The 23969-nt window shown below is 35.1% G+C and overlaps 3 protein-coding genes across 9 annotated transcripts in view; 1 reads left to right on the top strand and 2 right to left on the bottom strand.

Moving 5' to 3' along the window:
- Positions 1–1606: 1606 nt before the first annotated feature.
- On the bottom strand, positions 1607–4429 carry LOC129245479 (conserved oligomeric Golgi complex subunit 7). The gene is made up of 2 exons (XM_054883659.1): positions 3563–4429; positions 1607–3502 (listed from the first exon to the last, which is right to left on the bottom strand). Exons 1-2 carry the CDS (start codon positions 4049–4051, stop codon positions 1724–1726), a joined length of 2268 nt encoding a protein of 755 aa, XP_054739634.1. The 5' UTR covers positions 4052–4429; the 3' UTR covers positions 1607–1723.
- A 789-nt stretch (positions 4430–5218) lies between these two features.
- On the top strand, positions 5219–6428 carry LOC129245182 (uncharacterized). 2 transcript variants are annotated; one of them, XR_008582401.1, is made up of 4 exons: positions 5219–5398; positions 5454–5596; positions 5660–6236; positions 6309–6428. XR_008582401.1 is itself a non-coding variant. In XM_054883205.1 (3 exons), exons 1-3 carry the CDS (start codon positions 5321–5323, stop codon positions 6078–6080), a joined length of 642 nt encoding a protein of 213 aa, XP_054739180.1. In that variant the 5' UTR covers positions 5219–5320; the 3' UTR covers positions 6081–6428. The 2 variants fall into 2 exon arrangements, 1 of the variants encoding a protein (XP_054739180.1); XM_054883205.1 differs by having other exon boundaries at positions 5660–6428.
- Positions 6429–11358: 4930 nt separating this feature from the next.
- LOC129245183 (transcription factor GAGA) overlaps positions 11359–23969 on the bottom strand; it is an 85684-nt gene continuing 73073 nt past the window's right edge. For 3 of the 6 annotated variants that reach the window (XM_054883206.1, XM_054883207.1, XM_054883212.1), the window contains 7 exons: positions 20747–21535; positions 19681–19819; positions 19059–19502; positions 17952–18509; positions 15984–16086; positions 15746–15926; positions 11359–13778 (listed from right to left, as the gene is read on the bottom strand). In XM_054883206.1, the coding sequence (XP_054739181.1) occupies positions 13491–13778; positions 15746–15926; positions 15984–16086; positions 17952–18509; positions 19059–19502; positions 19681–19819; positions 20747–21535 (2502 nt within the window). In that variant the 3' untranslated portion in view covers positions 11359–13490. The remainder of the gene's footprint in view (positions 13779–15745; positions 15927–15983; positions 16087–17951; positions 18510–19058; positions 19503–19680; positions 19820–20746; positions 21536–23969) is intronic. The other 3 variants (XM_054883211.1, XM_054883210.1, XM_054883209.1) reach the window with 3 other exon arrangements.

Below are 23969 nucleotides of genomic sequence, written 5' to 3' on the forward strand. Positions count from 1 at the left end.
GCGGAATGTTTGGGATCGCCGTCTTGTTGGAAGATAACTTCCGCTTCTGGGTAAGCGCTCATATCAACAAATTCTGGCGAATTAGTCTGCAATATATGTAAGTAATTTTCTTTTTTTTATATATAAATGAAGAAAAAGTTGTTTCTAATAGTGGTCGACACTCGGCAGGCAATGGCAAAACTCCGAGTGTATTTCTGCGATGAAAAAGCTACTCATAAAAAAAATCTGCCGTTCGGAGTCGGCTTGAAACTGTAGGTCCCTCCATTTGTGGAATAACATTAAGACGCACACCACAAATAGGAGGAAGAGCTCCGCCAAACATCCAGAAACGGTGTACGCGCCAATTATATATGTACATATATATATAATCACGCTTGGTATTGGCTTTATCGATTTCATCTAACTTTTTCAATTTTATACTTTTAATTGTCTTATTGTTGCGTTACAGAAACTAAGATCCATGTATCCACATGATAATAAAGAAAGTCAAAGTTATTCGCAATTTTAGTAAAATTGCTTATTAAAAATATGCATATAAATACATACATATGTACATATTTATTTCACTTTATCGGTTTGTATTGTATTTTATACTCATGATAGTCGCACAACAATTTAGACATTTTTCTGGAAATTTAAATGGCTCGGTCATGAGTAGGGAGGACTTCATCATCATGCATCAGATGTTTCCTTAACACTATATGTTGCAAGAAAATATTAAAATAATAGAAATTAATATTACTATTTTTAGTCCGGGGCCAGGGCCGATTTTGGACTACGTTTTTATACCGTTAAGTTCTTGACTATACTTGTGATTTAGCTTTCATGAATAACGAAAGTGAACGTCAGCTGGCGCACCCGCGGTGGGTGTGATTGTGGGAGGGTACGAAACGTGTCGAAAAAATTTATACCAACTCATTTTATACTGGCTGAAATTTTTTTCATGTATTGTTGACATTTCGTAGAATAAAAAAAAAAAATAGTCAGCTTGGGGGAAAAGACGTCAGTGGTAGCATTGAAAATTCCGCGCGCCGCCGAGATGTATGAACGCAATGATTAATTCTTGCTTCGGCTGACGGTCTTCCCCCCGCTATAAACGCAGCTGACCATCATTATTATATTTTCATATGTGTCCAAAATTATGTAAAAAAAATTTCAATCGGCATAAAGTAGTTTTACTTTTTAATTTATTTTACAAGTTCGCCTGTTCAACTGACGTATTTTCCCCCCTCTACAGCGCACCTGACTATTTTTTTTATTCTACTAAATGTCAACAATACACAAAAAAAATTTCAGCCGGTACTGGACCAGCTGACGGCTGGTTTCGTCACCCATTGGATGGCGTCTGCCTTCAGTATTAAAATCAGTCGGCATGAAATGATGAGGTCAAAATGACCCCTGGCTCTCGGACTATATCGAGACATATCCTTCAATGCAGAAAACCAATCATGAAATTACCACTTAATCAGTCAATCAAATACTCGATATAAGAAAATCAACGCTTGTGACTTCTGGAGTTGTCACTATAAGATACAAAACAAAGTTGAGTTGCTCAGAATCTTGTATGAAAAAATTGGTATGCATATCAAAAGGAACTGATTCTAAATTTTAACTTTTTGCTTCATTTTTATTTGCATTATTTATTTATATGAATATACGGTACATACAATGCAATGTTTCTATTAACATACGATTTACTATTTGAAATACTTAGTTATAATAACTACTGAGTTGAAAGTATATTGCGCATTTGTCGTATGGCTGTTACCAAACGCGGTTCACATCCGACGCTCAAAGATAAATAGTTTTCTGGAGCAGCTTTCAGTAGAACCAAAATTTGAGATAGATTTGCACTAATAGATAATCCCAAATCCTCTACCACATTTGATAAATATTCAATATCCACAGCAAACTGTTTGGAGGCAGTGACAGACAAACTTTTTATTTGCAACAGTTGGGATTGGTATAGTTGACAGCATTGCTCCACTACTAATGATAATAATATATCGGCACAGGGAACAGATTGTGTATATTTAACATTGCATATCTCTAGAGCTTGTTTAAGCAATGGCGAAGGTGTAAATAATAACGGCTCTAGATGTTGTGGTAGGGTTAATAGATATTGGCCAACTTGAGTAATGCATTCTTGCGGCACAAAACTGAACTCTGGCATATTAGCTGGCATTAGCGAATCAGAAGTTGAATTCAGTGATGGTTGAATATTTGATAGATGCCCTTCTACTGGTTTTAGCAACACGTTTAAGGCTATGTCATGACTTTCCACGCAGTGTCCTTTTATTTGGTCATATATAGATGTAAAAAATGTCGCCGATGAAGAGTATGATGTACCGGTTTCCACAAATTTTTGTAGATATTTGTCAATGTCGCTTATTAGTTTTTTTTGCTCTTGACTATCACAAATTTTATATATATGAAATTTATTAGAATTACTCGAAACAAGATTTTCCTTTAATCTGATAATACGGTTCTGCATAGATTTTTCAAACTTTTGTAGTTTTATTTGGAAATCCGCCAAGCACTGCAAAAGTGACATAGCACATTGCAGTGTTAACCAATTTTCTGCCCCATGTGTAATACTTAAAGAAATTTGTCGTTGAGTTTTAGAAAAATTTTCTAGCATTTTTTTCAAAGTTCCACCCATTATTTCAATAAGCCTGCATAATCCTAAATCGTCTGTTATATTTTTGCACCGATTACATGCGTCGTACAACCAATCAAAGATTTTCTGATTACAATTCTCCAAATGACGCACTGAATCCACCGTCGATGGTTGGCTTACTAATAATTTATCTACTTGTGTTGATAATTGCGTTTCTTCTATCCGCGGGTATTGTTCTATGAATTTGTGAAAATATCCGTAAACAGATTGCACTAATTGGAAATGGGTTTCATTTGATAATTCAATTTTTGATTGCTCAAGAAATGCAATTAAATGCGATATAAAAGTATGATTCGCTCGGGCGTACTTTTCCAAAAGTTCCAGCCTCTCATTGGATGCCTTGAGTAATTGCAATATATTGCTATCACGCGTTGGTTGCAATGATGGCAGAACTTCTATTAATACAATTATTGGCTGAAAGTTGCCACGTGGGTTGTCAAACACCTGTGTGCACCATTTAACTTGTTGTTGACAATGCTCCAATAGATGACTGTAGAAAACTGAGAGAAAATCATTTTGAATTGTACTTTCTGTTGCTTGAATGTCCAAGATTTGTTTCCATTTCTGTTGCAAGGAATTTTTTTGAACCGCTCGATAGTATTGCTCCAATTGTGAGACCCGATGAATTCCAGAAAAAATGTTTACGTATTGCTTGGTTTGCTCTATATTACCTTCAACAAAGCTTTGCACCACATTTGGAGATGCTAGTGCTTCCAATCGATTCTTAAAATCTTCGACCTGTGCGAGTCTTTCCGCATGACCAACTAATTGTTCTTGTACCTGCAGTGACTTTTGCAAGCTTAGCAGCTTTTCAAAAGCATCCTATAAGATAATCAAGATTTACGTACGTACACATGAAATGGTCGAACTTTACATACTTACTTTCAAATTATTGTGTTCAAAGCAATCTTCGAGATCGCAGATTAAATTCCCCCAACCATCTGATTCTTGCAGTGACTCCTTGGCCTTTTGAAGTTTAGTTTGCATGGTATTTAAGCGTTCTAATGCTGCCATGCAATCACCTGTTTCTTCGTGAACATTTGTCATTTCCTTACGCATTGAATGCATTCGCTTTTTTAATTCTTCTACTTCAGCTTGAAGTAAGACAGCGTCCTTAATAACACGAGGCATACCAGATACTATCTTCTGGCTAGTTTCTTCGACAACACAGTGCACTTGTTGTATATAAAGGTGTAATTTAGATACATATTTAGCTATAAAATCTTGTGCAACGGTATCTTTATCATTCCGCTGGGGCGAAACACTATTATCCACGCTTCCGTCTTCTATTTCCTTCAAATGTTTACTGTAGTTTCCATTTATCCAATCTATTGCATTAAACGACTCATCAGACAACGCAGCTATATCCATTTTCCTTCGAATTATTGTTTATATTCTTCAGCAAATAAGATTTAATGTAAATGAGTAAATTGTCATACGTTGCATCTAGGAATTTTTATAATATTTCGATTAATATGTAATCGAATATGTTCTCTTATTATCGATTGCCGTTTACATTTGCTGTGTTCTAACGGACAAATGCAAATGCATATTTTAGTTCTTTATCCGGTCTCCAGAGGCGCTGTATAGCAACAGAATTATACCCGAACAATACATTTATACTCGTATACAACATTATACAATCCCGAACAAAACTCATTACTAATTTGTTACTTTCACATAGAGTAGATTATCTACTTTTTCATGCGTAACTCCAAATCCGTAATTAAAAAGCGAGATTATCCATACAAAATTTCTTTCCCGAAATCTGAAATTACATTTTACATAGCATTTTTACATACAACGCTGTGTTTTCTGTGTTATAGATAATTATTTTTACGAATGTAAAGAGAAACGTTAAAGTAAAAACTAAAATTTTTGTTAGGTATTATTAACTATGCATTCATATTACAGAAACAAGCGCTTGTCCAAAGCGTCTTTGACCTTTTATTGCTTATAATAAGATGTAATATCGAATTTTGCATGCGTTTTGGTGCCATAATTTTTTGAAACATCAGTAGACGTCGATTACGGATTTCCTCCAACTGTATATTTCTACAGCCAATTACTCTATTAAATTAACTATAGCTTCTTTTTACCTTTTCTTCATATCGGTAATAATAATTAAACAAACCAAAAACTCCAAAATATTCCACCAAAGCAATTTCTATGAAGAAAAATTTTAGAGGTAATCTGCCCTATGTGAACGGGTAAATTAATTTTGTGGATTTATGCTAATTACTGCATATGCGAACGTACTTTAAATGTTATTCTTGTTCTAGTGCTCGATGACAGCTGATCGGCAATAATTGATTTTCTCCAACTTTAACTATAGCTTCTTTTTACCTTTTTTTCATATCGGTAATAATAATTAAACAAACCAAAAACTCCAAAATATTCCACCAAAGCAATTTCTATGAAGAAAAATTTTAGATGTAATCTGCCCTATGTGAACGGGTAAATTAATTTTGTGGATTTATGCTAATTACTGCATATGCGAACGTACTTTAAATGTTGTTCTTGTTCTAGTGCTCGATGACAGCTGATCAGCAATAATTGATTTTCTCCAAGATTATATAGTGCTTTTAACTTTAATAAAATCTTTAATTTAGATGTGCGTGCTCGTGGCTAAATTGAAGCATGAATTTACCGCGGAGAAATGTAAATAACCTGTTATTTTTACCGAAAAACCGGGAGTATGTTGATGAAATGTACAGTGTAAGTAGTCTCTGCGAAACAAACAGTTTATATTGCATTGCATTTATCCTTTAAGGCACTGTTGGATTTCGTTTCGGCAGGTAAAACTGTCGTAGTCCTTACACATTTTGACTCATCCCCAAGGCTGCTACCGTTAATACAAAAATCAGGAATAGAAGTGTACAAAAATAAGCAAGCACTACAGAGGCTGATTTTTATGTAAATATATCGAGATATAAACAAATACATGTACATACATATTATATTTATGGTTTGTTTCAGATGTTGTGAAAATGTGAATGCGGCAATAAAAAAATTGTTTGACTTGCATGACTGGACGGTGAAACCTAATATAATTATAATCGATCTATACACATTTGCTTGCTCGGCAAACGCAGTTACATGTTTTTCTCATGACATGGCAAAAACTTCAACAGCCTCTCCATTTTTACAGCAATTGGTACAATGTATAGCAGTTTTGTTTAGCATGATGAATTGCTTAAAACTCGATGACTCGGAACAAAACTCTCCAGCCCATCTGCAGTCATTCACAAGTACGCCTTCCAAAGTATTTAGCATTCTAGTATTACAAAAGCACGATTGTGTTCTTACTTCATCGCAAGTGGAGCTCGTAACAGATTTATATTATGGTAATAATGCCTTCGACGACTTCAAAAGGATTGCCAACGTGATTAAGTTCTGATATCATCTACAAGCATAAATACTTAAAAAAGTGTATAAAGTTCGAGCAGAAAACATACACACTTTCATTAAAGCTTTGAGAATGAAAAACACAGTACCATAGCGAGTTACTGTATTTAAGAACCCGTCTCAAAATGAATTAATTGATTCTTCTATGGTGAGCTAAACACAATAAAAACGTAGAGTTCCCTCAACAGCCGAGGCTTTTTTTTATTTTTGCTGATGAAAGCAAATTGAACCTTTTTCGTCCCGATGGAAAGACATTTAACTGTAGAACGTGGTAAAAGTCGCGTTGTGGTTTCGGGTTGTATGTCATCAGCAGAAGTCAGCAACTTAGCTTTCATAGAGGTAACTACTTATACCTATAGATTTATGGAAAAATAATTTAAAAGTTCTGAAAAATTGGGTATTGGGATAGATTTCGATTCCATGAAGCCAACGACCACAAACACAGATCGAATATTTTTCAATCATGGTTTATCTGGAGCTGTCCCCAAGTGGTTGAACGAAATATAAGAAAACATCAAAAAAGCTGCTACAAAAACAACTCGAAAAGGGCGTTACAAGAGGAGTAGGAGAAAATAACACTCGAATATACCAAAAGCCTTGCAGACTATGTACATTCGGTTCAAAAAGCTACCCTACAAATATTAATTAGTAAAAATCTTAAATGTTATTATAAATTTATAAGTTTGCCCAAACTCACGAAATAAGCTGTTGGGTCGATGTGTTTTGTTTTGCGTGTAAATATTCTTACTAGCACTGAAGGCCTTAGTAGCGAGTGTGCTAATTAAGTCGGGTTATATTGTATATATCCCCTATAAATAATAATAATTATAAATTTATTTCTTTCAATTTATTTGTAGGTGCTTATAATTTAAATGTAGACGTCTGGGATTTTTAAGTAGCGGGTCCCAAACCCAGCGCACAACCAGCTATCCTGGGATGCTTAGCCTTCTCACGTTGGCTCACTCCCGAACGAGTGTTCGGAAGCTACCCAGAGGATATTTGGGCTAATCCCGGAAATTATGAGCTGTTTGAGCCATATGTAGAAGAATGGTCCTGGTCACTCCCAAGTGAATAGCGATCAGTAACTTTCCCCACAGGCGCGGACTTTTACATATGGAACCATCCTCACGATTGCACCAGCAATATTTCCTATCGTCCAAGTTAACAGTGGTGATACTATGTTTGCTTTCAGCAGCATTGGTGTTTGATGCCTTAAAAAGATCTCTCTTGGTAAGAGTCACAATTAATTTATTAGTAGTGCAAAACGTTTTCTTTTTGCCACCACGTCGTTGGATTTTTTTGGACTTAATCATCATTTACATCCAAATTTTTTGACCGTTGAAGTGACTCAGCGATAAATTTGCTTGATTTTTTTTTTAGTTTTCCAAGAATGACAACAAGCCTACGCTCCTCAACTGTGCAATGCTGCGCAAAGCCCATCTTTGAAAGAAATTCATATTAATTATTAGTTATTATACGAACTATCCAATTCGTTACATTCAATATTTTTCACTTAATTTATTAAAATTCAAGAGTTATCCGGAAAGTATCAAAATTACACTTTATGAAAATAACGGAAGATTACTAGATTTGGCCAATAACTATGGTGAAAAAGAAAAAAATTGTGGGAACTTCGGCTGCAACGTCACGGGAGTGATTCAACAGCCGAATTCTGCACGATCATTTCATACACTCGTCCAATCAGTAGTTGTTCAGACGGCAACGAAGTGACGTTGTGTTAAATTTTTTTCGTAAATCACTAACCCATTCTTAGTTTTTTGTAAACAAACCGATTCGTAGCTCCTGCTAAGTCAGCCCAACATCCGATTCTATCAAATTCGCTGAGAGCCGGCTAACGGTCTGATATTGACTACACCACAAGGCACATTCATTAAAGGTGGTGGCACTAGACCAACAACAATATTTTGTACATTTGATTGTCAAAGCAAAGTAGAAAGCAAAGATTGAATTCGCCTTGTTTTAATCTGGGCTGACAGCCACATGGACACGGCGAAAGAAAATAAACCAATCAGATGACTTACCGATACCACCCAAGGCGAATTGAGCATCTACGGTGGCGCCATTAAAAACAGTTATTTTATTTTTGGCGATTTTGACAAGTCTGACATCAGCTCCCTTGCAATACAAAACAAAAAAAAAAATAGGTGAAATTACATGTTTGTGAAAATTCAGTGAATGGCTTGGTAGTTTTGTTATTAGTGAGATTTAAACTAACCAAACTAATGAAGACGAAGTGCCGTCTGTTAAATTGTAAAAGCACAAATTAATATAAAGCCTCCAAATGCAGTTTGCTTGCGCTTTTATGCGAAAGATGCCGTAGCAAGAAAGTATGTGTGTATGTATAATTTCTTGTGTTGGGTTCTTTCCATTGCTTTCGACTACTCTTCTTCCTGCTTCTTCTTCACAAACAAGTAATTCCCCTTCCTTTTGCTTGTTTATTTATCTGCTCTTAAGACACAGCGAAGGAAGGCGCAATCGTTTTGCTATCAATCTTGGATACCAGCTTTAATAGATTCGCCTTGCTACACCACAAGAATCTTTTAACCATGGAAATTACCTATTCTAATCACCCCACCTTCTATAGATATAACTTGGTAGTAAGTATATGAGAGACATTATTTGACATTTTTATAATTTTTTTTTAGAATGTAAGAAAAAAGAAAAAATTCAATGAGAAAACACTATGTTTTAAACACTATCCCAATAAAAAGAAAAATCCCTAAGAATTAATATTTTTTGGAACAATAAAATCTTATTTTATTCTTATTTCCCAATGAACCGATCCACTTTTAAAGAAAACTTTCGCGTATATTTTTACGAAATGCTATATGTAGTTTTTAACGAAATTCGTTTTAATTGTAAACTTCGAAAACCTTTTTGCAACCCTTATTACGCTTTGTTTATTTTTTATATATCATTAGCTGGTTTAAAAACTTAATACTCCAAACGCCGTTTACAGGGCCAAGTTCTCCGTATCCAACGCAATTGGTTTTTACTGACGGGTCAAAAGGATCCCACACTTCTTACGCAGTGGTAAAGGAAAATCAGGAAGTTATCGCGTACGGCCTTCTATTCCATTCCATTCTGCCCGATTTTCACCGCTGAAGCAACCGCTATATTACAAGCCGTTCAATACTGCGCCAAAAGTAGGGGTAAACATATAATTTGCTCCGACAGTTTGTCCTGCTTCCAAGCGATCCAAAACCACAAAAAATCACGCAAAATCATCGTCTGTATTAAAAACATACTAATTACCCATCGTAGTAGCATCAAAATTATGTGGATACGTGGGCATTCCGGCATCCAGGGTAACACACTAGCAGATACGATTGCCAAGGACATTTCCACTACACCAACAGTCACATCAGAAGTCATCCTACCCAGCGACATATACCGACTTATTCATGAACAGAGGCAAACTAAGTTACTTCGTAAATGGTCGTATTAAAACACCATTATTCGAACATTAACCCCAAACGTTCAAAACCTGCCTATCCATAATCGGTACCCACCAACCACATTACCCCATACACACGACTCCGTATTGGGCACACCATAATTACTAGCGCACACCTATTACAGGGTAATACATCCAACACCTGCCCCTTCTGCCAAGGCACAGTCAGTGTGCATCATCTACTGGTATCCTGCCCAAAACTTGCTTCTCAAAGGCATCACCACTTCAGCAACACAGATCCTCTTCTACTTTTTAAAGATGACACTGAAGATAACATTAAAAAAATTTACAAATTTCTGAAGGACACCGACCTACTCCGTCGTATCTGATCCAACACACATCACCAGCCAGCCGAAAGCCTCTGCTGCTGTTGCTGCGTTTGCTTGAGTTTACTTATAATTTTATTATCATGTAAGCTTTTAAAAATAAAATAAAAATAAATAAAAACTTTGTTTTTCCAAATTTCTATAAATTTTGATCACTTTTACAACTTTACTCCATCGACCGCTCTTTTCAGTCGTCCAGGAAGGAACTCTTCGTTCATATTGTGTTAACTAAAAAACATAAAACTATGAAATTAAAATTGTTTAAAATTTCGGCATTTAAGAAATTGTCATTATAAACAAAAACTATTTTTTACTTCAGACATTTTTCCAATATCCAAAGCGCAGCGTAAATTTTTTTGATTCAAATGCATCGCTCAGAAATTGTTCAATTACGTCAACGATAGTCCAAATTTGCTTAAAAGGGTGATAACTGGTGACGAATCATATTTTCGACATGCGTATACTATCATAAATAAAAAAAATAAAAGTCGAAAGTCGAATGTACATAGCCCGCGAAATTTGAAACACTCACCTTATTTTTTGAACACACCTCGTGTTACCAAGTCATTCACTGAATTTTCACAAACATGAAATTTCTCCTCCTTTTGTTTGTTTTGTATTGTGAAAAGTAAAGTAACCGTTTTGGGAAGACGTTACCTTCAGTACTCACAATTCGCCTTGGACACTTGATACAAAAAGTATGTGCATTTTACAATGTTGAAAGGTTTATATTTCCCAACATTCTGCTTGGACTGCCAAAGTTTGTGCATCTTGGTGCGATTCTGAAGATACCCTATGCCCACAAATAAAGCAATTGTAAAACTAAACCGCTCGATTGCTCCATATATTTCTAGCTGACAACTATTAATTTAGTCACTCCTAAGATTAAGGTTTTTATGAGTATAGCGGAGAAAGAATAAGGCATTTTATGTAATAAAACAACTTGAGCGTACGATGCTAATACTATAGGAAATATTTATTAACGCATACATTTGTATTATTTAATAATATGCATGTGTGTACTTTTTGATTTTTCTGATTTGAGTTAACCCTATGGTACCGAATCGAATGATTTTAGCAATTGCATTTTAAGTGCCATGCGTATACTTGTATTCACGTGTATATTGGCACCACAATTATAAGCACATATTCACTATGTGTATACCAAATTCTAGGCAAGTTCGAAAGATTTTGACGGAAAGAGAAAACCGTATTTGTAGAGACAACCAATCGTAGTAAAAAAAAAATACACAGTTTGTATCAGTTGTAGTTATGCCAAGATCACCATCGAAAATTTCTGCAATTTTTATTTTCAAGTTTTGTTGGATCGAAAAGATACTCATGTTGCTTAATTTTTGAAGACCCTTGCCGTATTACTTCTGTACGTACGTCAGTTTGCAGATTTGTTCTAATATATTTAAAACAAGCTTTCTGTGAGTACCGAAGATCAATTAAATTCGTTAATATGCGATTTTTACATCCATATTTATTTGCCATAATATATTTATGTACAGTGTTATTGTAATTATCATTTCATAGTATGGTTTCGACAAATTGTAAAGCCTTAACCTTTTCGGAAAGTAAGTCCTTTTGTTCCGGCGCTTAAATATGAAATTCTCTTTATAAAAAACTAATATCTCACAACTAATAAGAAGAAAAGTTAAAATTAGCTCAAAATTGAATTGACAACCCACCAAACTCTTTAATTAAGCCAAGGAAATATTGCTTCGTATTTTTGCATTCTCGCCATAATTATGCATACACGAATACTTAAGAATTGGCTGACATTATTGATATTTGTTTTGCCTTCTTTTGCCCTCTTCCTTGGCAAGAGATCCGTGTAGAGTAGTTTTACTCAATTAGCTCAATTTTGGCGTTGTAAATTTGCTTGAGTTGAGTCGATCATCAAATGTAAAATACGCATACTCGTACAATCAATTCATGTTACAAATTTCTGATATGAATCAATCAATGTGACAATATACTGCGAATCAAGAAAGTACACAAAAGTGGCCCTGCATTAATTCAAAATCTGTTTTAATTATGCTCTAAAAATTTAATATTATCGGATCCAGTTTCTAAAGATGACGGTTTAAAGTGTACACTTGCGATGTTGAAAGGTTTGCATTATTATTTTTATATTGCATATTGTTTAAATATGAATGCCTTAGTAATGGTAATAATAACTACATTTATATTTTTGTTTTATTTTATGTTTTAGTCTGTTTTAACATTAGATTATCATCATGGATGAAGTTCTCCATTGAGAGTTTTCTTACTATTCAATGTTCCAAAGCAGCAGCAACAAATTTCTAGTTGATGGTCTTTTCATATTATGTTAATATTTATAATAATTTATCATCTATCATATCATTCTTCGTTATTGGATATTTTTTGTATACTTTGTATTTGCATTTAACTATGTATATATAATTAAAAATTTTGATGTTTCATCCTTGCATTAGCAATCCATTTAAAATGATGGTACAATTTTTATTTTTTTTTTATATTTTTTTTGTGATATTGATTTGGAAAAAAAACATTATTAAATTTCTGTTCAATGAACTATTTTGAAACAAAAAATCTTATGTTTTAGTTACAGGAAATATTATTAACATTATTTTAGGCATTTATATAAGTATCGAATACATAATAATATTTAACGAAAAGTCACACGACCAGCTCAAATTAATCGGATAATTATATTCCCGTTACATACTTTTTTATCCACTTCGGTAAATGTAATACATTTAAACCTACTTGTTTACTACTAGTTTTGGTTGGCAAAACCGTAATTTATTTTAAGATAAAAACTATTTTTCTCACTAAAGCTAGCGGTGAAAGAACTTATTCTTAATTTTGTCACGACTCCAAAAATTTAAACTTTTGATTCTTTCGGTTTCGGTTTAAATTTACCCAATTTATTTTTATATTCAATTAGTTTTGCTACTATTCAATTATCAAAAATACAATTCATGTTTCAAATCCATTTTCTTCTATTATGCAAAAGGAAAATCCGTTTGACTTCTATAAGGATTTTCAACTTCAGTTAATACAACTTTTTGTGGGCAAACCCGTGGACAATCACTTGGCATTCGTGAATAAAATTATTCTCCCATAATTTATTGTTGAAAGCTTCTGTCTCAAGAGTTTCAAAATTACATGAGTATGCACTATTTATGTACACACGTACTTCTAAAACTTATGTTACCTCAAAGATGTGTCGCTTTCACGAATAGTTACTAATTCAAATCTTCTATATATACGCGTATTTATCATTCCTAAGCCAATATTTCTGTCATATCTTAATTCGGTTTAATATATCTCATTTCCGAACAGTTCCGAAACAAATTCATCCTTAAATGCCCGCAAACAATTTTAATCTGAACTTTTTGCGGTCGCTTTTCGTACTTCTCGTAGTAATTTGTTCATCACTTTGCATATTTTCTTTTGCTTTCATATTATAAACCTCCATACGCCAAAACACATCACTGGTGCCCCTTTTTCAACGTTTACTTTTGGAGCTTTTCTTCCTTTTGTTGTTGCTGCTGTTAGTTATAGTTGAGTTGCTATTGTTAGCTGCTTGTTGCAGTGATTCTCAACTTCTTTCCGGCGTGCTGTGATGATGATAGATCTGTTGAATTTGTTGCTGCTGCCCAGCCGCTGCACTGCTATGTGCCACTTGGCTGCTAGATGTTACAACATCTTGTTGTTGGATATGTTGTTGCTGTTGAGCATGCACTTGCTGCTGATGATGAGTCTGTGATTGCTGAATGTGTACAACATGTTGAGTTAAATGAGGCGTCTGCGATTGAGTTTGACCACTATGCTGCGGCTGTTGATGTGGCGACGGACTGTACTGGAACTGTTGCTGAAACATATGTAACTTTATAATTTAGTTATTAACGCATTCGTTAAGTAGTCATAGGGTAAATTAAATCAAACGACTACAGTTGTTAATCAGGCATGTTCTACAAAACGGACCATTTAAAAACCTATGTTGGAGGTGATCAAAAAAAAAAAAGAAAAAAAAAAAAAACATTTTGCACTTAATCGTTGGATAAGACGTAAACGATGTGTTTATAGCAGTTTCCATTTGAAGACTTTATTACTCTCACTAAAATTATTCGCACCGATTTCAAATCGTACCATTAGCAGAGCATGTATAAAGGGTTTTCCAATAAGAGGTGTTATTTTGATATTCAAAGAAAAATGCTATTTCTAATATAAATGATGGGATGTTTATTTCATTATAAAGAGGAAGTATGCTGTTAATAGTGGAAAATAACATCAGGCAAATGACCACCACGACCACGCTTACAGGGCAATATCCTTTTCATGAAATTTTACCTTACCGAATTGCAAGGTGTCTGCCCTATGTCCTCGATAGCCTCACGAATTCCATCTTTGAGGTCTTGAATCGACCCTGGGCTGTTGGCGTAGACCTTCTCTTTCACGTGACCCCAAAGAAAACGGTCACAAGGTGTTAAATCACAAGATCTCGGTGGCCAATTGTGATCACCTCTTCGAGAGATAACACGGTCCGGAAACTTTTCCCGTAAATGATCAATGATTTCGTTGCATGTGTGGCACGCCGACTTGTTGAAAATAAACTTTGTCCAGAACAATACCATCCAGATCAATACAGCAATAAAAAATCGTTAATCATCTTTCGATAGCGATAGATAACACCTCTTATTGGAAAACCCTTTAGTACTTGGCATAAAAAAGCAACTTTATGGAGGTTTCAAGCGAGAATTTATACGATGCAATTCTATACTGCGGCCGCCGTAGCTGAATGGTTAGGTGCGAGACTACCATTCGGAATTCAGAGAGAACGTAGGTTCGAATCTCGGTGAAATACCAAAATGAAGAAAAAGTTTTTTCTAATAGCGGCAGGCAATGAAAAAGCTCCTCATAAAAATATCTGCCGTTCGTAGTCGTCTTAAAACTGTAGGTCTCTCCGTTTGTGGAACAACATCAAAACGCGTGCCACAAAAGGAGGAGGAGCTCGGCCAAACACCCAAAAAGGGTGTACGAGCCAATTAATTAATTAATTAATTCTATTGTATTTCCCAGTTCACACAGGTCTTCCGTCTCAATGATTTCGTGATTTTCAAGGGGATAACAGTAAACAAAACTAAAATTAGTGTAACAGAACTCGTCACAGCAATTATTCAGGAAAATTTCACAAAACGCCCAATGATGTTTCTCATTTTTATAATCAAAATATTCATAGCAATGAAATTAGAAAGGAAGATGATGAGTGTAGTCCACATAACATACTTATTACTCGATAGTTTTTTTCAATCATTTTTTACGCATCTTTCTTAAGACCTTACCGTAGTTATAAAAAAGAGTTGAACAAGTATTCAGGTCTTAGTTGTTTGACCATCAACAAGTTTCAAACCTTATAAAGCTTTCAACATTCTCTGTTTTATTAATGTTTGTTTTTAAATGTTAACCCGGTTAATGTATTTACTGAGCTACTCTAAAAACACCATTCGACTTTGGCCATATTTTGCCACAAATCAACACCTTGGGTACGGATTTATTTGAGAAAGCTTTTGCTATATCGAACGGATTTAAGTTTTGGTTGCTTGGCAGTACATTTTACTTAAGAATTCATTAGTGACATACGTAGTATTAAGACGATTTCAGGTAATTAGAATTGTAACGCACAAAAAATTAACAAAAACAAGGACAAACAAATGCATGTCGTGTTTCAGACGTCAAATGTACCCAAGGGGTTGACTTGCGCTTAAAAGTACAAATTTCTGCACTTAAATTAAATATAAAACCTTTTGCATTATACACACGATTAACTAAAAATGGGTATAATTTAGTACTTACCGAGTTTTCTTGACTATGCTCGATAATTTCGATGCTTCCCGAAGTATTTCCTGATGTGTTATTTATGGAGGTGCTACTAGTATTGGGCACGTCATATTTTCCTCGTTTAAAGCGACCATATAAAGAGCTATAGGGGAGGTTGTAGTGAATCGCAGCCTGATTAATAGACATCTGACCAATACTGAAACAAACGAAACATTGCCTTTTCAAAAATAATAGAAAATATAATTTAACATACCGGACTGAATTTAGAGCTTCATTCATTGCGTCTTCTGACCAAGGTGTTGGATTTGAACGAGACAATTCGATACCTTCACGTTTGCAGCGGCCGTAAAGTGTTCCTTTGGTAGATGAATAAAAGAATTAGAAACATATAAATTATTCATTATGTAACAATGCACATCACTCAGGTTTCTTTGGTGATTAAAATGTAGATTGTGCATATACAGTCAAATAAAAAACAAAAATATTCATATTGTTTAGTATTACACACAAAATAAACCCTACAACTTTAAACCATTACATCATACGACGGACGTTCAATGTATTCGCGGGCATCATTATGAAAAAAAACCTCTAATTAAATTCAATATAGTTTTATTTTTCATAATCTCCCCATACACTTGTTGTATCGGGTGTTTTTTAGCTAGCTATGGTTTGACATTTGAGAATTCCAAACTGTTCTGTTCAGGAAGGTTTGGCAGGCCATCATGAATCATTTAATCATAAGGAACAAAGCTTCCAAATTGTGAAAATTTATTTAAAAAAATAAATAAATAAATCTTTTCGCGAAGTTCATAGAGCGCTGGCGGCATCATCGGCTCATATTCCTTTCGAAAAGAGGAAGAAGCTGTCGTTACGGTGGATGGCACGAAAATAATCTGCCAGATTATAATAAAAAAATCATTACAACAATGTTGTTCTTGTTGTTGTAGCAGCATAAACATTCCCCGTATTTACATACGGGGAATGCTGCTGGAGTGACAGTCCTTGGCCGGATATAAATCCGGGTCGTTTCGGTAACGTAGAACCGACTGTCGTGGAAACGATTACAACAATATTTCTGTTCTGTTCTTTTATTTTTAAATTCATATTACTCTGCCTAATAGCCCTTGTTACTAGTGGTTTTTAGTTGTTATATTGCCGTGAATAAATATTTTTTCATTGCCCTCTAAAATCATGTATTCCCTCCTCCACATAGAGCTCTCCATCGTCAGAGTTTTTTTTCCCACGAAGGTCGTAATTTATCTGAAATGTTAGAAGAGTAGGATCCTGCATTTATGGTTTCACCTTTTTTATGTACTCAATCAATAAAACTTCTTTCGAATCCCTAAACACGGTGGTCATAATCTTTCCCGGCGGATTGATTGACTACATTTTTCAACGTTCCCACGAAGATCAATTCTATGTAACCGGAACGACCCGGATTTATATTCGGCCAAGGAATGTCACTTCAGTAGCATTCGCCATATACTCGTGTATGTATGGGGAATGTTTATGCCGCTACTTTAACAACAAATACATTTTTCAAAATGGTCTGTATTGACTCTTGCTTACATTCAGAATCATAGTGATGAACCTATATTTCAGCTCCAGTAACAGCACGGTCCAAAATACTACATAGTTGAATCTTTCCCACAGAGCTCCAAAGCATATCACCTGCATTTGTTTTTGAGGTGCTGTGAGCATCGCTGTTTCCACATTTTGAAAGATTAGAATGATCATGGAGAAGTGTGCATGTGGCACTAACAGATAGGTTGATATTCTCTGCCAACAATTGGCACCCTCCGGTATAAGTTTGTCAACTATTTCCACATTTCTTTCTGTAGCGGCCGTAACGGGACCGCCTGAGCGAGGGTCATCTTGAGAACTCTCCCTGCCCCTTTTAAATTCACTTGACCACTTTTGATAATGAAGATGCAAAACCGTGAATCGAGAATGTTTTTCTTTCCTCGTTTCTCTTGTTCTTCACAATCCGGTGTTCGGTGTTCCTCAATATTGTCGCGTCAGTTACTGGATAACTAATGACCGTGAAATTATGCGAAATTTTGTATTTTTACCGTTAAAAGTTGTAACTTTTTATTGCAATTACGAAATTACTCGTAAATTACCCTGATACCGAGAATGCATTGAACGCCCATCGTAAATGCTATGAGTTTCTCAAAACAAAAGGTGCACTCTAACATTAGCTTTCTGTATGACTCACCTGTCGGAATTCCAAATTCGGCACTGGCTTTTTGAACAGATGTATGACCAGCACGTATTGCCTCTAATGCTCGCTCCAAATCTTCCGGAGTCCACGTTGTTGGAGCCGCATTAAATGGAGCTGCTAAGCGTATACCCTCACGTCGCGCAATTTTGTATAGCGTCGACGAAGGTATACCAAAGGCTTTAGACGCTTTATTTGCTGATATTTGCCCAGAGCGAAGGGCCTCTAGAGCGTTATTTAAAGAATCTTCATTCCATGATTTTGTACCACCTTCCTTCTTTGGGGTTTCGATGCCCATACGATGGGCTCGTTGCCACAAAGTTGTAGATGGGATGCCATATGTAACTGAAGCCTTTGTAAGGCTCATATTTTGATTCTTCAACGCATCTAAAGCTGAATTCATATCATCTTGAGTCCAAGTTTTGGGACCATTAAACTGACCTTTACTATCCACATGTTGTTGGTCCAAATTCGTATAATGTGGCTCATTTTGATCGTTAGGTGAGCCATTTGCTATCATCATTGAATCCTCACTTGTATCTGAATTATACATATCTGCAAAAAATTAAATGTACTTACATATAAATTTTGTATGTATAATTGGATAAATTTCAAAAAGATTACGCGCATACATATAAGAAGATATAATTAATGATTATCGGTCATTTGCTTACAAGATAATTAAACTAAACTAAAATAAAATTGGATGAAAAGGCGGTTCTCAACGCCTGTCAATGGCATATGCATGCTCCACATTGTGTAACACTATTAATACCAGGCTTAAATGACCCACGTATAAATAATAACTGCACCTAAGGACGCATAAGAATCAGAAGTAGTTTGTTTAACCAATTTGCAGAAATTTATTCAGCATAGTCTATATAACATTAAATAGGATAGTCTATGTAACATTAAAATTAACTTTATAATTAATTATTTCGCCTTATAGTATATTACATGAAGGTGATTTTTTATATTTAATTGTAACTTTTATGGAATCGGTTTTTTAGAGAACTTGTTCAGAAAATTCAAAAACCCTGATCATTGGATTATACATAGAAAAAAAAAGTATTCTCGTATATATAAAATTATTTGGTCACATACCCATATGTCCAGTTGTCATCATATTAACTATTTCCGGTGTTATGATCATTCCAGGTTCATGTTTTATTTGGCTCGGATCGATTTCCATTACTGTTGCACCGGATATGTCCTGATGTGATTGTGCTTGTTGTTGGGTGTGTGTTGAATGAGAATGAGAAGTTTGTTGTTGATGTATTTGATGCTGTTGTTGGTGTTGCTGCTGCTGTGCTTGTGTTTGTGTGAGTTGTTGTGCATGTAATTGATGTTGTTGTGGCTGATGATGTTGCTGTTGCTGTACTTGTTGTTGCTGTTTCGCGTCAATCACCTCACTCTTAATATGCTGAACTAAATTCGAATTACTCTCATCGCCTGTTTGATGGTGGATCGCATGCATCGGAGATTGATCAAGCCGTTGAATCATATGTTGAGCCAAGTGATTGTCGATGTCAAGTGCTTCGGTGGGGTCTGTAACGATATTCGGTAATATATGTTAATATTTTAGTGATTTTTAACTCTACTCTCTACTCTCTATTTCTATTACTCTTTTACTTGATGATGATACTTAAAATGGTTCTCAATTTTACAGCGAACAAAATAATATGCGCTTACAAATATTACCATAAGATAGAGTACCAAAACTCACTTGATAAATCTCGGGTGTCGGTATTGGGGTTACATGATAAATCAACATGTTCCGTAACTGTTACAGGTGTTGCTGAAGGTGCTGGTGGTTCTGGTGCAAAATCTAAAAAGCCCATTGGCACGCCAAGAATTCCGCCGTTCTAAAAGCAAAAATTGGTAAACAAATAATCATTAATATTTATGGTGTAAATAAAGCAAAATGCAATAAGTCACTATTTAACCAAAATAAGTGATCGGGACGAAATTATACTGGATGCGTAAATTTGTGCTTTAATTTTTCTTCTGTGACCAGAAAAGTAGGTTTTTTTATATTTTTTATTGCATGCAAATATTTCAAGTTAACTTTATACTTTGTGAAACAGAAGGAATTATTTATTTAATTAATTTATGTCTATGATCCTAAGGAACTTATTTAGTTAAAAAGTTATTCAAAAACAAATTGTATGATTTATTTTGCGCCACCTTGTACAAAAGAAAAAAACACTCAGAATTTTATCACTTTAAGTCGTAATAGGTAAATACTGGAAATCTTCTAAGGACATTTCAAACAAAATATTTTTTTTTAGAATACCAATCTGTGAATTTTTATAATTGAGATAATCCAAATGCATTACTTCGGAAATGAGGTTGGGGTTGCAGGTGGAATGTAGATGAATAAAATAAGTACATCGCATTGCTATACAAAAGAGTTAACGAAATTGACGTTTACAGCCAAAGCGAACTATGTACATCTTAGCCACTGCCCTTTATTCGCCATCTCTATCGAATCATTAATGTATACTTTTTCCTTTCGCCTCCATTTTATGATTTGACTATCTTAAGTATTTTTCTCGAAAAATTGCAAATTATTTTATTTTTTGTGCTTGGAGAAAAAAATTTCTTTTTTTCTAAAATAAAACCTAATATGCAAAACATTTAAGTAATTTATTGGAAAAGGGCTCAAATGGAGAGAACTGGGTATCGTTCTTAAGTATTTTTCAACGGCTGTATTACATATACACACACTTTCATTCCGATCACACTAAGTTTGCCGACCAATTAATAGTCGAATATCATTCTTTGCTCACCATTCCCATTCCTAAACTAGTCATATTTTTGTCTTTGCCGTCTCGAGCTACTACAATCTGCGTAACAATCGCTGTGCCTGGTGCTGCGACAGTGGTTACGCTTCCAGCATTATTTGAACCCGATACACCGGATACGCTGGATGCAGGTGACGCGGACGCTGTTTCTGTCTTGCAGATTTTCGACAACGCCGGCTTATCCGTGTCTGACTCGTCACTGGCGATTACAGTCTGCTGCTGCGCAGCTGCACTGGTGGTGACGGTTTGAACTCCGGATACAGGTATATAATTCCCAGAAGAGGTCTGTTGTAAACTAACGATAGCAGCTTGATTTTGATTCTGAATTAAAATTGTTTGCGGATGCTGTTGGACCTGTTGTTGAGTATTGAGTACCTGCTGTTGTAAATCCGGCGATTTTGAGCGCTTACGAACACGAGATTTACGTCCTATTTGTTGTTGAGATGATGGTCCTGCGGTAACTAACTGTCCAACAGTATTTGTAACCGTAGATCCAATGGGTTGTGAATTGGCAGTAGTCACGTTACCTATATTGTGCGTGAGCACTGCCGTATTCGTTGCAATTTGTTGTTGCTGTTGTTGTTGCTGATGTTGTGTATTGGGAGAAGCTTGGCCTGGCGCTACTGTAGTGTTGACAATGTTACCAACAACTGCTTGCTGTATATTCTCTGATACCGTGATAGTAGCGGTAGCTGCGTCGTTCAAATCGTCTGTGTTTTCAGCCGTTTCACAAAGCCCCTTTATTTTCAACTGTTCGGCAGTACGTAGCAAGCCCTAGAACAATAAGAAATAAAATACAAAATTAGTTTATTTCACTCACTCACTCATTTTGAATTAAATATTAATTTTATTTTATTATTTGTAACCTCACACACATTTTTGTTTTTATCTGCGATGTCAGAAAATTTACTGTGTACTATTAAGGGTACAATTTGGTTGAATAGCTCCCACAATTAGCTACCAATCATAAGTAACAGTACGTGTAGGTAGGTGTGTACCGGCTCTTATTGATATGTTTCATTTCTCTCGAAAAAATGTACTTTAGACTACGTAAAAGTTACAACCTATCGATGCGACAGCCTCATCCCACGACGTTCGTTCCCACGACAGTCGGTTCTACGCCACCGGAACGACCCGGATTTATATCCCATCAAGGACTGTCACTTCAGTAGCATTCCCCGTAAATATAAGGGGCATGTTTATGCTGCTACAACAACAACAACAGCCTCATCCCCGTTGGCGAGAACTATCGAAAGACCAGTGACAATTACTTCAGATCAACTTCATGGCGTTGTTGTTGTAGCAGCATAAGCATACATGCATGGAAGATGCTGGAGCGACTGTTTTTAAAGGTCGTTGCGGTAACGTAAAACCGACTGTCATGCGAACGTCGTTGTGCACAATTCATCAGTTACTTATCTGTATATTTGTATGTACACTTGAGCACCTACAAATGTAAAAGTATTTATTTTTGCCAATTCCCGCACATTTTCGGATAGATTGGGTAAAAAACTGGGCATCTGTAGTGAGGAAAACTCACTTAGTTTGGATTTAAAACTCAAAAATTTACCACAAAATGATGTATTGCTTTGACGACTAGAATATCTTCAAATAATGATTTAGCGAAAAATAACGCTACTGCACTAGAAATGAACACTATAATTAAAATATGAATATTTCTTTTGTCCTACGAGTGCCTCCTCTTGGTTCTTAAGAGACCAAAGTGAAATTTTTAAAAACTTATTAGTTTTTTTAACAGCGAAAATTCAAACTCGAAAATTTACTGAGTTAAATATACTTTATCTTGTTAAATAGAATATTTAATGTCCTTCCATTTGACTTATCGCTTTTTAAAATAAATTCATTCTTGCAACCCTGGGAGAAAATGAAAAAAAAAAACTATTTAATTTTTTTAGCAAGTTTCAGAATAATTTAGGTCAGTAAAAATTTACAGCTATAAATTTTGCATGCAAAGCCTTAAGAAAAGTTAATGACATTAGAAAAAATTAACTAATTTAATCTAACCATTTGAAACAAAAAAGTGTTTAATGGTTAATATCTCTTAAATTGGTAATTTGAAGAAAAATATGAAAATAAATAACTACTTCTCTTAAAGAATTAAAAGTAAAATATTTTGTTTTTAGGCACTTTTGGCTTTAAATTTTGTCTCCGAAAAATTATGGGACTTTTAAAGTGTTGCAAGATAAGATATTTCTGTGATAGGTAGCGCAAAACGCAGGATGTTAATGAATTGGCACCAAAGAAATTAATTTCATGAAAAATGGGCCGCGTTGATATCACCAAGGCTGAATCCGACTCAACATTCATCAGACGCATCATTTCAACGAAACGTGGGTTTATCAGAACGACACGCAAATCCAGACATCAGTCGAGTGAGCGGAGTCAATCAGCAAGGAAAGCGATGCTCACGGTTGTTGTGGATTACAACGGCATTGTATACCACGAATGCTCGCCAGAAAAAGGAAATATTATTGATTGGGCGTTATGAGGCGTCTCATCGTTTACATGAAGCAATTTACAAAAATGAAAGGATTTGTGGGGCTGGACTCTTGAATTTTGGGCCATAATAACGCACCGTCGCACAGTGCCAACATTATCCGTGAATTTTTTACCAAGAACGAAACGAACAGTCATCAAATGCACCTGCGATTTTATTCCCCTTCATAAAGTCAACAAACCACTACGGAGAACTCCTTTAACAGCCGAAAGGAAGTAAAGGAAAAATCGAAGACGGCTCTGATGGCTATTCCGAAAATAGAGTTTCAGAAAGGTTTCGAGAGCTGAATCAAATGCTGCCATAAGTGAGTGCCAGTTGATGAGGAATATTTTGAAGGCGATAATATCAGTTTTGAGGAATAAACTTGTACATATTTTGAATTTTCTGAATATATTCCGGGAACTTTTTGATAAAGATGGTATAGGTGTGTATGTATTGTGAGTGGCAACGATATTCCGTATTTGATTTTCAACTATTTTTTTGAAAATTCGTCTCGTCAGTTTCGAGTTATTTTATTTTATGTGAATTGAAAACATATTATAAGTGAAAAGAAATTAATTCATTTGGGTTAATGAAAATTGCATTTTGTGAACAAATATTAATTAACGGATACAATCAAACAGATTAACGAATAGGCATTTCCTTTTTTGCTTTGCCTATCTGAATTATTCTACGAGTGTACCACAGTCC

This window comes from Anastrepha obliqua, chromosome 4 (genome assembly GCF_027943255.1).
Source record: "Anastrepha obliqua isolate idAnaObli1 chromosome 4, idAnaObli1_1.0, whole genome shotgun sequence".
Taxonomy (NCBI): domain Eukaryota; kingdom Metazoa; phylum Arthropoda; class Insecta; order Diptera; family Tephritidae; genus Anastrepha; species Anastrepha obliqua.

Bases quoted from the DNA above. Each gene is read 5' to 3' on its own strand.
- LOC129245479 (XM_054883659.1), bottom strand. From the start codon at position 4,051: ATGGATATAGCTGCGTTGTCTGATGAGTCGTTTAATGCAATAGATTGG. The intron at 3,503-3,562 runs GTAAGTATGTAA...ATTATCTTATAG, and splicing joins TTGAACACAATAATTTGAAA to GATGCTTTTGAAAAGCTGCT.
- LOC129245182 (XM_054883205.1), top strand. From the start codon at position 5,321: ATGAATTTACCGCGGAGAAATGTAAATAACCTGTTATTTTTACCGAAA. The intron at 5,399-5,453 runs GTAAGTAGTCTC...TTATCCTTTAAG, and splicing joins ATGTTGATGAAATGTACAGT to GCACTGTTGGATTTCGTTTC. The intron at 5,597-5,659 runs GTAAATATATCG...GGTTTGTTTCAG, and splicing joins CTACAGAGGCTGATTTTTAT to ATGTTGTGAAAATGTGAATG.